Source organism: Podarcis melisellensis, assembly GCF_964234715.1.
Source record: "Podarcis melisellensis genome assembly, chromosome: 4".
NCBI classification, from domain to species: Eukaryota; Metazoa; Chordata; class Lepidosauria; order Squamata; family Lacertidae; genus Podarcis; species Podarcis melisellensis.
The window spans coordinates 21,913,205-21,929,634 of NC_138531.1; the positions used below are offsets into that span (position 1 = coordinate 21,913,205).

Consider the following 16,430-nt stretch of genomic DNA (forward strand, 5'->3'; position numbering starts at 1 on the left):
TTTACACGGGAAGACACCCGAGGACACCAAAACCTGCATTCCTGTACCCGTGAAAATCTACGAAAGCATATATATATATATATATATATATATATATATATATATATATATATATATCTACAACCTGAGCCTGTGATGGAGGGGCTCACAGCATTAACACTCCAAGGGGGCCCCTTTTCTCCCATTGCTGCAGCCTGGGATTCAAATAGACATCAGTCATGGCTCTGATTCTCCACAGCTTCCTGAATTTTTACTGACTTTTTTTCTCTCCAGCTCACATCATTCCCAAATTGCAATCCTAAACTTTCCACCATTTGCTGGCTGGCACAGAGTCTTTGCTTTGCTGATATCCTACCTCCCTGTCTTTGTTCTCTGTTAATGGCCCATCTCTCAGGCGATCTCCTGAACACGGGAAATTGGTTTCACCTGTGTTTTAACACTTTGCTAAATCCAGTGCTTGCACCTAAGAATTAGAAGTTGAGTCCAGGCACCCCAAAAACTCATAACACCAGCAACAATACAGTAGATAGTGGGTTTTTCCCACTGCAAAGGAATCTATTTAATCACTTTTATTTTTCCCCATATTCACCTGGGTTGAGGGCTTTATTTATTTATTTATTTAGGTGGGGAGATTTGACTCTTACATAATTTGTCAATACTTAGAGGAATATATTAGTTCTTCTGTTCTTGCTTTTTGAGCCTCATCCTATGTATCAGCTTAGTTTACCCACATAAAACCAGAAGGACTTGTTATGTTAAAGAATACCATTGCTTTCTTAGGGATGGGCTTGATTATTTTACTAGATGTTGGGAAGGGCTTGGCTATATGGTAGTTAAACATGATCCAAAGCAATTGTGTGTTTAATTTTTGTTGCTTTTTTCAGTTTCTCCATAACTTGTCATAATTGTGCGTTTCCTTCGTTTTTGAGCAGAAGTAGGAAACGACATTCTGCAGTGATGCCCACAGTGGATATGGATACCAGTATCTAATGTCCAGAATATGCCTCCCTTTTCTACAAGTAAAAATATTATACAGTTTACTGTAAAGATACTGGTCTTCTGCTATTTTATGTGAAGTACTTGTATGCTGTGCAAAGCAAAAGCATCAAAACCATGCTGAATATGTATTTCAACACCTGGCTTATTGTGTTTTTATAACTTCCGGCTGTAAAAATATATGAAATGTATTGACACATAAAAATTGTTTGACCCATATGTACTTTGTAATTTCAGTTTATTATCTTTAAAAAAAATCCCTTCCTCCTGCATTTCCTGGATGGTATTGTAATAGGCAGACCTGGCTTCATATGTTGGCTAATTTCTGGTAGAAACTGAGTGCCTGTTTGTTAGATTCTTGAAAATTATGCTAGACAAGGTGGACCTCGCTTTAAAAGCGAGGCAGGCTAGGCTGGGCTGAGAGAGCAGCTGGGCCAAAGTCACCCAAGCACTCTTCACGGGGCCTGGAAGCGGGGTCTCTCCTCAGCCTCCTGATAACTCTATAACGTCAGGACACCAGGCTGCCCGCCTATTAAACGTGTCCTGCCGTCCGAATGATGTATTTTCAAAGGACGCGGGAGGCCGCGCTAGGCCCAAAAGGCCTGCCCTGTGAGGGAGCCGCCTTATCTTGCCGTTTCTATGGCAACCGGGAGAGAAGGGCGAGAGAGAGGGCGGAAGCGATTCGGGCGCTCGCTCCTTCCCTCGCGCGCACGCACGAACTTCGTGCCTCGCAGTTCCGTGTGCGCGAGCTGACGTGTCTGAGGAAGCCGGAAGTAGCGGCTGAGGAGGCTCGGCTCGGTTTCGTGCTTGGGCGCGGGGGAGGGCACCCTCTTCCCTTAAAAAAAAACAACAAACCGCCCCCCGTATCCGTTCTCTCTGTCTCCCTCACCCCCCCACCCGCCTTCCCTTCGCCATGACTGGCGCGCAGCTGCTGTTGGCCGTCGCGCTCCTGGTGGCTAATTCGCCCTCCGGCCCGGCCTTCTACCTGCCCGGCCTGGCGCCCGTCAACTTCTGCGACGACCCGGACAAATCCGACTGCAAGGTCCGTAGGGGCGGGTTGGGAAGGGCGGTTGAGTCCGGAGAGCGAGGCCTCAAATGCCGGAGGGGTGTGTGGCAGAGTACGAGTAATGTCGGTTAGTGGGGTGTGTGTGTGTGTGTGTGTCATGTCATGTCATAATAGCCCCCCCCCATATACATACATACTAACTAGCTGTGCATTGACAGGAATCGAAAAGTCTTTCCTGCCTGCTTAGGCTTTCTTGTGTTTGGGATGGAGGAGTGGATTGGCTGGCAGGCAAGAAGTCTTCCAGAATGCCCTGAACTGCATCTTTTAATCTCTGCTTTTGTCAGTGCCCGCGTACCCTCCAACATTTGTCCGGTGAAAATAGGGACATCCTATTTCATATCCTACCAACATGTCTCCCAGGGAAATAAAGGTAAAGGGACCCCTGATCATTAGGTCCAGTTGTGACCGACTCTGGGGTTGTGGCGCTCATCTCGCTTTATTGGCCGAGGGAGCCGGCGTACAGCTTCCGGGTCCTGTGGCTAGCATGTAGGGACATCCTATTCCATATCCTCCAACATTTCTCCCAGGAAAATAGGGGCATCCTATTCCATATCCTCCAATAATAATCCCAGGAAAATAGGGACATCTTATTCCATACCCTCCAACATTTTTTTCTAGGAAAATAAGGACATCCTATTCCATACCTGCCCAACATTTCTCCCAGGAAAATACGGATGTCCTAAGGAAAAGTGTGACATTCCAGGATCAAGTAAGAAACCAGGACAGTAAATCCGGGACTGTCCCTAAAAAATAGGGACACTTGTAGGGGTCTGCGCCCAGGCATGTGTAAGTGCCAACAAGCTGGTCAGGCTTAGTGGCCCACTGCGGCTTGCTCATTGCCTTAGACCTTTATGTTAGGATGTAGCAGCTCCTACGATGGGCGCTTGGAAGTTGAAGTTGTAGAAACGAAACTAAAATAAGGCTCTAAAGCTGAGCTCTATGTAGCTGAGAAAGCAGAAATCCCAACTGTCTGGGGCTGTCCAGGGAGAGCAGGATGGCCTTTCCCACAAGGAGGATCTTCATGAACCTTGCCTGCCCCATCAGATGGGAGCAGCCATCCCACTCTCAAGAATGCTCTGCAGGGACCTCTGGGGAATTGTAGAGTTGGAATGGACCCCAAAGGTCTTTTAGTTCAACTTCCTGCTATACAGGAATCTCAACTAGATCATACAGGACATGTGGCCATCCAATCTCTTTTCTCTCTCTCTCTCTCTCTCTCTCTCTCTCTCTCTCTCTCTCTCTCTCTGTGTGTGTGTGTGTGTGTGTGTGTATGTGTAAAATGCACTTCCTTGCACTTCTGTGGTGGGATTGGCAGCAGCCTAACCTGTCTTATCTTCTCTTTGGGTTTCCTTCAGACCCCTCCTTTTCTTCCTTTGTTTTTTACTGTTAGTGCTGCTTTGTAAGGAAGCAATGTTTCATTGAATAGTTGTGTAGGGGTACGTGATTGGGTAGGCCAGTGTTAGGTAACTTACTATGTTCTAGTGACTCGGGGTCTCTTAGAGGAATATTTTATTTTATTAATGAGTTGCCTAAAGAGATTGCATATCCCCAAGATTAGCTCCTCTTCTCTCCATCCTGAAGTACCGTTATTTTCCCTTCTCCTTCTCTGGAGTCATAAATTGATGAAGGACATGCCTGAAGTTGAAATAATAATATTTGGCAATGGAGTATGATTACCACTTTTGCTGCATTCATGTGTTTAGGAATCATAACTTTGGAACTGAAACATGGGCTTGCATTTTCCCTCTTCCTTACCCATCCCTCTTTCCTTATGTGACATGTCTCTTATGTAGTACCTGCTCCTCAGTCTTATACTGATTTTTGTAAGCTCCTCTTGGAATACTTTTGGCTAAAGAGGGGTAAACATGCTTGTAAGTAAGATGGTGATGATGATAAATAAGTTCATGGTATTAATGCTCCTTGCAGTTTAAGCTGCCCTTAAATTTCATGCAGCTTCACAGACTTTAGATTAGAAATTATACTGTATGTTTAAACTGGTGGTTTAAACTGGTGATAGCCTATTTATAATTACATGCAACACCTTCAGTGTACATAGAGCTTGGAAGAGTTAAACAACAGCAAGGGGCTGCTTCTTCGGCAAGGGGAAAACAATACTGCCACCTGTAACCTAAAGCGGAGCACTCCATTTATCACCTGAGGATTTTACCATCTCATTGTGATGCATACATTCATCATGCCATAGTCTGTGCATATGGAGTGTTATGCGGAAGTTTTTAATGTTTGTAGAAAGTTAAAACAACAATAATCTCAATGTGATGAATACTATGTTTGGACAACTTGATTAACCCATTCATGCCTCCTTAAAGTTCCTGATTCTGTGAAGGGCAGACTACAGTATGGGCAAGAATAGGGTTTCTCTCCAGTATGGATACATTGAAGGCACTGCAGTGAACCTAGGCATGTAAAGGTGCTACCACATTGTTCTCAGGAGAAAAGATGTTCTCCATGTGTCTGATGATGCCTTTTCAACCTGGTCTATTGGCTAAAGGCCAGACCACGTTCTTTGCATTTGTATGTCTTTTCCTTCCAATGGATCACTTTGTGTTTGGAAATCAAGTTAAGATTCCTGAAACCTTTGCTGCATATTGGGAAGAGTTAGCAAAGAGTATAAAGTGTATAAATTCAATTAAGAAGAAGAAGAAGTATAAAACAGCAGAAGTTGTGGGGAAAGAGATGTAAGAGTAGCAAATGTTGCAAGTGCACTTAAATACTGTATGTTGTTGTTGTTGTTATATACTGCTTAATTGCCAAAGTGATTTACAAGTATAAAACATCTGGGGGATGTTTCACTGCTTTATTTTTCACAGAAAATGTTCTATTTCATAAGTACACCATGAAATAAGAATAAAAACAACAGGACAACTGCCAAAAAAAATATAGTTTTGTTGCAGATCAGATTTATTCATAAAGTCATATACCATTGTAAAATACAACTGGAGTACCAGACCCCAAACATCATGGATATTTACATACATAATGTAATATAATTGAAAAAGATATAGTGCTTTACATCCATTTCAAACTCACTCTGAGATCATCTGAACCCTTATCTTGATCACCAACTTTAAAAAGGGCTACAGTTCTTATAACCTTTTTCCTTCATATAAAGTTCTGACATCAGTACCAGATTGATGCTTTAACTATGGGAGAATCAGATGCTTCCTAGCTCTGTTGTGTTTGCAGTGAAACAGAACATGACAAATAAATTTCTGACAACCCTTATTGCAATGGTGTACTCTTTCTTCTAATCAAGTTCAGTTAAATCTACTTTCCATTAATGCTCCTGGCAGAGAATTGCAGCACACCAGCATAAAAGCTCTTTGAGCTTTAGGAAGGTTAAGAGGGCTGAAAATACTTTTATATCTAATAACATTTCCAGTTATCCAAACCCAAATATATTGGGGAACAAGTTTGACAGAAAAGGCCTTCAGCTCCTTAATTCTATGCACACCTTAGCTTCCTAATGAAAAGTAGTGGGGATATCCACAAAAAAACCCAAAAGATGTATTTAATGCAGATTCCACCCCAGACGCTCATGAAAGAATCTCAGACTATCAAACCAATCAACTGTGTAAATTTCCTAAAATGGATATGAAGCCAATAATTGCAAACAATGTTCCATGCAACTGCCTGGAGGAACCTAAAACCCACCTCAATATGCTCTCCTTATACATTTAGGAGTTCCAAAAATTATTTTCAAAAAAATTTCCTTGTGCCTTCTCTCTAGACAGCCATCAATGTTCTCTGCCCAAAAAATAACTCCAAACAATTGTTGGGCTGTAATCTTGATCCTATAGAGACCAGAGCTTTCTTAATTAATTAATTATTTAACTAACTGCCCTATACCCGCAGGTCTCAGCTTTCCAAACTATGTGTTGCGGCATGTTAGCGTGTCAACTGCAGTGTATAGGTGTGTCAGGCAAACACTCCCTGCGCTCCTCCCGGGGCTGGAAAGGGGTTAGTTTAACCTCTAGTTTCTTTGTAAAACTGAATTACTGTGTCATGAAATGATGCATGTCTAAAAAGTTTGTCACCAACATGAAAAGTTTGGAAAGCTCTGCTATAGACCTGGAAGATGGCTGGAACAAACTGTCCACCCTTAGAAACGAAAGTCTGAGAGGTAAGAGATTCCATTGCTATAGCCTGCTTTATGTGGGTCTTTCATAGCAATGGAAAACAAAACAAAAAAACACCAAGTACCAAAAGGCTCTCAATTACTCCAACAAATAGTCATCCATATACCACTTAGAAATCAATCCCCTTCTAGAAAACCAACAACAGCAAGATCTTAGTTCTATCACAACCATCTTTTCACTGTTTCTCTATGAAGAAAAAGCCCTTCTAAAACTTTTTGTTAAAGATAACAATACAGCACCATCTGCTTACAGTAATATACTAATGGACGTGCTTTCCAATTTGAGGGCATGAACATGAATCATACGAGGATAGATCAAGCAGAAAGGGAGCCAAAGTACATATCTAACTCTCCTCCCTTGATGCAACAATATTTTGAGAGCTGACCTCTTGTACTATAGCTGGGTTGTGAGGATGTCTCCCAGTAAAACCCCTAATCAGAAATAGTAGACTTTTGTCCACTGAAGACTCCTCCAGTTTTTTCTATAAACGATCATGTTGGATCAAATGTATCCCTATCGTGTTTTATGACTTCCTTGATATTGTATGTGGGCTGCAATTGGTCTGTGACTGAAATAATAAAATTCATTCATTATGTTGGACTAAGTCAACAAAAGCTGTATAAAGTTCAGCCCTGAGTGTCTTAAAATAGTCCTCTGCCAAATGAGATGAAACAAGGTAGTAACCTGTCAGGGAACTGACATCTAAAGCGCCGCAGGTGCAAAGGCTCCCTGAGGTTGAGAGAGCAGTAGCAGCGGAAGAGGGAACCAGTAGAGGGCGAGCAAGAACTCCAAGGGAAAGTGAGTCGGAGGGATGGCTCAGAGACGCTTCAAGCGAAACCAGTGGGGAGGTCTCAGGACCTCCTATAGGGACACCCACACCTCGACGGAAACTGTCACGCCGAGAGGCCAGACGACGTGTTTCCGTTAAGGAGCTTTTATGTTGGAAACGTTTCCGAAAGCAGCCACTTTCGGATTCTACTAGTGATTGACGCAGCCATGCTGGAGGGGCTCCGTCACAGGCAGAGGTTTGAAAACCTGATCAAACTCTGAGGGACTTGCATTTTACGCACAAGCAGCTCATCGTCCCATCACAGCAATCCGAAAGTCACCGAAAGCCAGCTTGTGCAGAGAGAAGCATCATGAGCAACCCAGCCGGAACCGGGGGTGCAGGAGCAGCTGGAGGGGGTCCAAGCCTGGAAGAAAGGTACAGAGCGTTGGAGATCCAGTTGGCGCTGCAAACGGCGAGGCTTGAGGAGAGGAGGGCTCAGGATGCAGAAAAGGGAAAGGAGAAAACCACCCCGCTCGCCAGAAAGGTACCAGGATTGGTGCAGAAATTCGGGGGGGATCCCAGGAACTATCATGCCTTTAGAACAGAGATGCAATACGCTCTAAACTTGCAGTTTGATGACTTCCCCGACGAGGAATCGCGAGTGGCGTATGTGATTGGCCATCTCGAATCCGGGGCGAAAGATTGGGTTAGACCCCTGATGGCAGCGAATAATGAGATCTTAAAGGACACGAGGAAGTTTTTTCGTGCCATGGACCTGATGTTTTCCAGCGATATTGAGCAGGGGGTGGTGCGAAGGCAGTTAATGGCTTGCCAGCAAGGAAGCAGATCTGTCCGTGAGTACTGGACTGAATTTACTATGCTGATTCATAAATTGGGGTGGGACCTATCGGCGGAGCCCATCCAAATGCTTTTCGAAGAGGGGCTTTCTTCAACCGTCAAAGATGAGCTTTCCCGGGGGCCCAGGGCGGAGTCTATGGACCAATTAACCAAATCTGCGCTGGCCATAGGAGCGCGCCAGGAGGCGAGGGCTTTGGAAAGGCGGGAAGGGAAAGGAGACCGTTGGAGGGAGTTCCGCATTCCAGACATTCCAGAGCCATCTTTCCCGCCGGCAGAGCCGATGGAAGTTGGAACAGCGCGGGCGCGCGCAGTTTCAAATCCCAGTGAAGGGCGGAAGAAGGAGGGAAAGAGCGCCAAGAGATGTTATCTCTGCCAACAGCCAGGGCACTTTGCCAGAGTCTGCCCACAAAGAAAGGAATGGCAAGGGATGGCAGGAGCTGTTGGGGGAAAGGAAGAGGAAAGCAAGGAGCAAGTAAAAGCCAACGCCTGGCTGCCACCGTCGGGGCACAGCAGCCAGGCCAAAGAGCAATGAAAGTGCCCATGCCAGAACCTCCCAGACCTGCTTTAGTGATAGAGGTGTTACTAGAACTGCCAAACGGACACCCACTAAAGGTCAAGGCGCTTTTGGATTCAGGCAGCTCCTGTAATTTCATGAGTAAGGAGTTTGCAGCTGAGCACCAGATACAGACCATCCCTTTAAGTAACCCCTTGCAGGTGACTACGATTGACGGCAGAGAGCTGTTGGGGGGAGAAGTTAGCCAACAGACTGTCCCGATGATAATGAGAGTGGCAAGGCACACCGAACAGATAGCGTTTAATGTGGCCATCCTGGGAGGAGCGCCCATCATTTTGGGGATGAGCTGGCTGGCGCTACACGATCCGCTAGTGGGCTGGCATCAGAGGGTGGTCTCCTTTGGGTCAGCGCATTGCCTAGAACACTGCAAGGAGGGGAAGGTCTCGGGAGGAGACAGAGTCACCCTAGCGGGGATGGAAGTGATGGGCAAAGGGAAGGTGCCCCCGCAATACGCAGATCTGAGCAACGTATTCAGCGAAAGGGAAGCAGACAAACTGCCACCGCATAGACCCTTTGACTGTCAAATCAACCTACTCCCAGGGGCCCAACTCCCAGTAGGCAAGCTGTACGCCATGTCAGACAGGGAGATGCAGGAGCTGAGGGAGTTCATTGACAAAAACTTGAAGCGAGGTTTCATCAGAGAGTCCCGAGCGGTGGGGGGCAGCCCAGTGTTCTTTGTGGACAAAAAGAACACAGACAAACCGAGACTGGTGTGTGACTTCAGGGCCCTCAATGCAGTGTCGGAGCCCCTGGCTTTCCCTATGCCCCGAATTGATGACATTTTGACCAGAGTAAGGAAGGGAAAGATTTTTACAAAACTGGACCTGCGGGGGGCGTACAATCTGATACGCATAAGGAAGGGAGATGAATGGAAGACCACCATGTTTACCCCTTTGGGAGCCTTTGAATACCTCGTTATGCCCTTCGGTCTACAAGGGGGCTCCGCCTGTTTTCAAGCTTTTATAAACCACGTTCTGGGACCTTTGCTCTACAAGAACTGTGTGGCCTTTTTAGACGACGTGTTGGTGTATTCGGAAGATGAGGAACAGCATGTGAGGGACGTTCGAGAAGTGTTGGGCAGGCTGCAAGCCAACCAGCTGTGGGTGAAACTGGAGAAGTGCCAGTTTCATACCAAGGAGGTGGAATTCCTGGGGTACCGCTTGTCAGACAAGGGATTGGCCATGGATCCAGGCAAGGTTCAAGCGGTACTGGAATGGAAGACACCGAAGACCAAGAAGGACGTGCAAAGATTCTTGGGGTTTGGGAACTTTTATCGGAAGTTCATCAAGAACTTTGCCCACTTGACGGCGCCCATCACCGACTGCCTCAGCAGCAAGAAGAAATTTGTTTGGACGGTGGAGGCGGATCGAGCCTTTGAAGAACTGAAAAGGGCTTTCGCCTCGGAAGAACAACTTCTGCATGTGGATTTACAAAAACCCATGAGAGTGGAAACAGATGCATCCGACCGGGCTATAGGGGCGGTCCTTCTTCAACCGGGGAGGAGTGCGTCGGAGTGGAGACCGTGTGCATTCTTCTCGCGGAAACTGAATAAGTCCGAGAGGAATTACACGGTGTATGACAGGGAACTACTTGCCATTCACGAAGCATTCCGGAGGTGGAGACATTTATTAATTGGGGCACAACACAAGGTGCAAGTGTGCACCGACCACAAAAATTTAGAGTATTGGAGAACAGCTCGAGTGCTCAACCAACGACAAGTGAGATGGGCACAGGAATTCTCCAAATTTAACTTTGAGATTTGTTATGTGCCAGGCCCAGAAAACGTCAGGGCGGATGCGCTCTCACGCAAACCAGAATATTGGGAAGGGGAGGAGGTGATCGAAGAGAGACATGTCATCCCGGAGGACCGCTGGGTGTGTGGGGCGGCGCTGGTGGGGCAACGGGAACTGGTGGAGGAAACGGAAAATGATGAATATGCCCAGGATAAGCTCAGAGGTCTCAGGGGGGAGGGCGAGAGCCCCGGAGGTTTTGAGGAAAGAAATGGGGCATTGTATTACAAAGGGGCACTGTATATACCCGAAGGTGAATTGAGGGGGAGAGTACTCAAGCAGTTGCATGATAGCCCCACGGCGGGACATTTTGGGCAACACAAAACCATGTGGTTGGTTACCAGGGAATTTTGGTGGCCTAAGGTGAGGGAAGATGTAAGGGAGTATGTAAGAGGGTGTGACCAATGTCAGCGAGCCAAAGGGGAAAGAAGGGCGCCGGCAGGGTTATTAGAACCTTTACCCACACCAGAACGGCCTTGGGAAGCGATATCAATAGATTTTATGACGGATCTGCCAAGGTCCAAGGGGAAAACAGCCATCATGGTAGTAGTAGACCTGTTAACTAAGATGTGCCATTTTGTAGCATGCTCACATGCAGTCACAGCGGAAGAAACGGCGAAGTTGTTTGTGGAACATATATTTAGGTTGCACGGGGCTCCCTCGAGGGTGATCTCAGATCGAGGCAAACAATTTACTTCCAGGTTCTGGAGGAAGCTCATGAGCTTGCTACACGTGGAAGTTAATTTTTCAACTGCCCGGCACCCTGAAACCAACGGGCAGGCGGAAAGGGCAAATGGCATTCTTCAACAATATCTTAGGTGTTATGTCAATGACAGAGAGAACGATTGGGTCGAAAAGTTGGCGTTGGCAGAATTTGCCTACAATAATGCGGAGAATGTGTCCACAGGGATGAGTCCCTTTTTGGCTAATTACGGGTGTCACCCCAGGGCATTTCCAGGGGAAGGAGGGGAGAGATGGAGCGTTCCAGCGGCTGAACATTTTGTAGAAGAGATGGAAGCCATCCATCAGCAGCTCCAGCTCAACTTAGAAAGGGCCAAGGCACAATATAAGAAGCAGGCAGACAAGAACAGAAGGGAAGGTGAAACCATAAGGGTGGGGAATCAAGTGTGGTTGTCAACCCAAGGGTTGCCGTTCAAAGGGGGTTGTAAGAAACTGAGGCCCAGAAGATTGGGACCCTTTGAGGTGATTCAGCAGGTCAACCCGGTAGCTTTCAAACTCCGATTACCCAACCACATGAAATTGCACCCAGTGTTCCACAGGTCGTTACTGTCACCATACAGGGGGGGACGTGAAGGGGAGCACGTCAGGGGACCAGCCTTGGAAGAGAGGGAACGCCGCAACCATGTAGCGGAAATCCTCGATTCCAGGTGGAAGGGTAATCAGGTGGAGTATTTGGTGGCGTGGGAAGGGGAACCGGAGTCAGAAAACACCTGGGTAAGTGCAGAGGAAGTCAATGACGAGGTTTTAACAGAAACGTTCCACCAAAGGTTCCCGAGGAAACCTCAGCCTATAGCAAGGTTTAGGAGGGAGTATTTCGGCACCACCGATGAGGAAGAGGAAATGGAAGGGTTCGCGGAGTCGGAGTTGGAAGATGGAGTGGACTCTGATGACGAAGAGTACCTAGAGAGTAGGAACAGCAACAAGTGGAAGGAAGTGTTCGCGACGTCGGAAGATGAGGGAGGTTCTTTCAGGGGTTTTACCTCCTCACCGCCAGTAGGAGAGGAGACGGGAGGGGGTGAAGGGGGCCCTGGAGGGGAGGTGGATGTCAGGGAACTGACATCTAAAGCGCCGCAGGTGCAAAGGCTCCCTGAGGTTGAGAGAGCAGTAGCAGCGGAAGAGGGAACCAGTAGAGGGCGAGCAAGAACTCCAAGGGAAAGTGAGTCGGAGGGATGGCTCAGAGATGCTTCAAGCGAAACCAGTGGGGAGGTCTCAGGACCTCCTATAGGGACACCCACACCTCGACGGAAACTGTCACGCCGAGAGGCCAGACGACGTGTTTCCGTTAAGGAGCTTTTATGTTGGAAACGTTTCCGAAAGCAGCCACTTTCGGATTCTACTAGTGATTGACGCAGCCATGCTGGAGGGGCTCCGTCACAGGCAGAGGTTTGAAAACCTGATCAAACTCTGAGGGACTTGCATTTTACGCACAAGCAGCTCATCGTCCCATCACATAACCCAAAAGAGAGTATCCTCTAAAAATAATCTATTTCAAACCTGGGAAAAATTCTAATTCATTTCCTCCGGGAAAACACAACACTGGATGCAGTTTGGTAGAGAGAGGCATTGGCTTCATGCTATTTTTCTAAGTTTTGTGGAGGTCCGTGATGTGGGTTTCCCAGAAAATTTGTCAATGGGAAAACCTTTCTACACAAATTAGGGCAGTTTGCCTTGAAAGGTTGGTGTCCTAGAGAATAAGCTGATTTGGCATGTTTAGTTTCCTGAATAAAACTTTAAATTGCCACACTTTCCTAATACATTTGCTATTGGCATCCTTTCACCTTTTGAAAAGGCAAGTTTTCAATGGAAGCTTTAGCCTAGGGCTGGTATAGCAAAGTGGAAGGAAGACCTGCCCCCTACCACCACTTTTTGCCCTGGCATGTGCCATCAGGACTTGGGGTATGGTGGTTGATCAGCCTCTCTGCTCCTCCTGGCCCCAAGTCAGGATTGTAAGTGTAACTTACATCATTTTTTCTATTGGGAAGACTGTTTTGCACTATTTGCCATTTTCATTTCCGATATAGTTTTCCTACAGTGTATTTGTATTACAAACTCTTTTAATTAAAAAAATCATAAATACTCTGTTTCCCTCATTGACTTTCTGTCACTTTAAGTAGTTTAGATGCATGTAGTCTTCTGTTTATTAAATCTGTCCTATCTCAATTCTTTTTTACTACTTTTATTGTTTGATTGAGCAACTATGCAGATGGCAACTATGCAGAGACCTGATATACAGTGGTTTTAAATCAAAACAACTATTCTTTATAGCTACTTGTAGAAGTCACACAGGCAAGCTTGATTACATAATGCTAATTGCATAATGTAATTCATCTTTTGTAAGGAAGGGCAGAGCATACATATTTAGAATAATGGTCAAAATACTCTATAATTGCAGTGTGTATAGCTTTGATGACTGATACATTAAGTATATATCTTAATACAGTATAACACTACAGTACTAACATTCCGAAACACTTGTTCTTACCTGTTATTTACTGATGCGGGTAACAAAAAGAATTTAAGGTTTTATTACAATGACGTGTATACATGTTAAATTTATAAATAATGTCTTGTTGTGTTTTTGCAGCCTGTGATAGAGCTATTTGTGAATAGACTAGACTCTGTGGAATCAGTCCTTCCATATGAATATACTGCGTAAGTATATGAAATATTATTCTTTGATTTAGGATAGGATAGATTTCGTAGACAAGGTTATGATTGTCCAAGCCGCAGTGTCAGTGTTACTTGGTCTTTGGTTTAGTTGCTTTGTACCAAGGTTTAGCTTGCTAAATCCTGCTCCTGATATTTGCCAAGAGGATAGGATTCTCTTGCTCTGTTTTAGAAGTTGGTTTTTCCATTCAATTATATATTATATATTTTAAACAAAAAACTTGGGAAGAATTTTGAACTAATGGTTTTTGCTGGCTATAGAAGTTTCAAAACGTAGAATCCCAAATTTTGCAATTTGCACTACTAAGCCAATCTAACATTTTTGGATCCCTGTAAAGAATGAAAGTTTTTAGTCAATCATCTTTAAATAGCATGCACAAATAACTTAATTAGATGTTACTTTGGGGGTGCTTAATATAGACCAGTACTGTTGAACTCCAACTTTCATCTGTTACAGAAAGCACGGCCAATGATCAGGAATGAAGGGAGTTGTAGCAAGCAAATAATTTGTGTGGAGCATTATCTCAAATATATTGCTCAGTGATGCAGACATAAGCACACTTGGTTAAAAGTCAACTTAGTGAACATGATTGTCAACAGGGAAGTGTGTTCAAATAAGGCAACTTAAATAAGATTCAAGAGTTTCCTGTGAAATTCATTCAATTGTCCTGGATTTTATATAGGTATGCATTTTAGATATAGAATATAAGACAGACTTCAAGTTTTGCTGAATTTGATTTTAGGTTTGATTTTTGCGAAGCATCTGAAGGGAAACGTCCATCTGAAAATCTTGGTCAGGTGTTGTTTGGAGAACGGATTGAGCCCTCGCCATATAAGGTATTTTAATTGTTTTAAAAATCAAAGAATTTGCAGAATCTAAGCAGTGAATCCCAGTTGTTGGCATGTTTTGATTTGTACAAATGGACTGAAGGTTTTTAAAACCGCATTAGGCTTTTGGTTAAGCCTGCCCTAGCACATGACATTCTTGAGGAAATATTAGGATCAGGAGAGGACTCACTGGTGTTGCTCCCCCTGCTTTACCTTTTCCTCACAGGGGTCCGAGCCCTAAGTGGGTAAATTAGACCATTTACATTTTCCCACACTGCACTTCCTGCAACATCAGCATTCCATTGTGGGTATTGTTGAGTCCTGCTGCACAGGCCCATTACTGCTGAGCTGCCTACTGGACAGTTTGCCTGGCAACAAGGAGACAGCCTGCTTCAACTCTGACAGGAGCACCAGCCCCACACCGCTTGAGTTATGATTAATAATGATAATAACAATAATACCACACTCATCTGGCTGGGTTTCCCCAGCCACTCTGGGCGGCTCCCAACAGAACACTAAAAACATGATAAAACATCAAACATTAAAATCTTCCATAAACAGAGCTGCCTTCAAATGTCTTCTAAAAGTCACTTGTTTATTTCTTTGACATCTGATGGGAGGGTGTTCCACAGGGCAGGTGCCGCTACTGAGAAGGCTCTCTGCCTGGTTCCCTGTAACCTTACTTCTCACAGTGAGGGAACCGCCAGAAGGTCCTCTCTGCTGGACCTCAGTGTCCGGGCTGAATGATGGGGGTGGAGACACTCCTTCATGTATACAGGGCCAAGGCCGTTTAGGGCTTTAAAGGTCAACACCAACACTTTGAATTGAGCTCGGAAACGTATTGGGAGCCAGTGTAGGTCTTTCAGGACCACTGTTATGTGGTCTTGGCGGTCACTCCCTGTCACCAATCTAGCTACTGCATTCTGGATTAGTTGTAGTTTCCAGGCCACCTTCAAAGGTAGCCCCACATAGAGCGCATTGCAGTAGTCCAAGCGGGAGATAACTAGAGCATGCACCACTCTGGTGAGACAGTCTGCGGGTAGGTAGGGTCTCAGCCTGCGTACCAGATGGAGCTGGTAGATACCTCCCCTGGACACAGAACTGACCTGCACCTCCATGGATAACTGTGAGTCTAAAATGACTCCCAGGCTGCGCACCTGCTCCTTCAGGGGCACAGTTGTCCCATTCTGGACCAGGGAGTCCCTTACACCCACCTGCCCCCTGTCCCCCCAAAACAGCACTTCTGTCTTGTCAGGATTCAGCCTCAGTCTGTTGGCCACCATCCATCCTCCAACTGCTTCCAGACACTCACACAGGACCATTACCGATTCTGATTTAAAAGAGAGGTAAAGCTGGGTGTCTTCTGCATGCTGATGAATACTCAGCCCAAACCCCCGATGATCTCTCTGAGCAGCTTCATATGGATATTAAAAGACATGGGGGAGAATATGGAACCCCAAGGCCCCCCACAAGTGAGAGCCCAGGTGTCTGAACACTCATCCCCCAACACCACTTTCTGGACACGGCCCAGAAGGAAGGAGCGGAACCACTGTATAATAGTGCTCCTAGCTCCTCTAGACGGTCCAGAAGGATGTCATGGTTGATGGTATCATAGACCGCTGAGAGATCCAGCAGAACTAGGAAACAGCTTTCACCTTTGTCCCTAGCCCGCCAGAGATCATCGACCAGTGCAACCAAGGCAGTTTCAGTCCCATGATGAGGTCTAGATCCTGATTGGAAGGGATCCAAATGGTCTGCATCCTCCAGGCGTGCTTGGAGTTGTTCAGCAACCATCCTCTCAATCTCCCACCAAATGGAAGATTTGAGACTGGGCAATATCGCAGGTGTTGCATTGCGCAAAATAATATCTGACCTGGTGAGTCCAGTTGCATAGCTCTGGCAGTGCTGACAAGAGTGACGCTCGCTCCCCCAGCCCCCGCCTACCATCTGGTTGGGCTTCAGAAGCTTGGTCAGCTTAGCCATC

At 45.8% G+C, this 16,430-nt stretch overlaps 1 protein-coding gene and 1 long non-coding RNA gene across 3 annotated transcripts in view; one reads left to right on the forward strand and one right to left on the reverse strand.

Annotated features, from left to right (window-relative positions):
- Positions 1 to 1,764: 1,764 nt before the first annotated feature.
- TM9SF2 (transmembrane 9 superfamily member 2) overlaps positions 1,765 to 16,430 on the forward strand; it is a 33,351-nt gene continuing 18,685 nt past the window's right edge. The window contains exons 1-3 of one of the 2 annotated variants that reach the window (XM_081908212.1): positions 1,765 to 2,038; positions 13,536 to 13,603; positions 14,362 to 14,455. In XM_081908212.1, the coding sequence (XP_081764338.1) occupies positions 1,910 to 2,038; positions 13,536 to 13,603; positions 14,362 to 14,455 (291 nt within the window). In that variant the 5' untranslated portion in view covers positions 1,765 to 1,909. Of the gene's footprint in view, positions 2,039 to 2,308; positions 2,433 to 13,535; positions 13,604 to 14,361; positions 14,456 to 16,430 lie in introns of those variants that run through there. The other variant, XM_081908213.1, reaches the window with a different exon arrangement.
- On the reverse strand, positions 4,961 to 13,504 carry LOC309368356. The gene is made up of 2 exons (XR_014167725.1): positions 12,407 to 13,504; positions 4,961 to 6,903 (listed from the first exon to the last, which is right to left on the reverse strand). It is a non-coding gene; the product is annotated as an uncharacterized lncRNA (long non-coding RNA).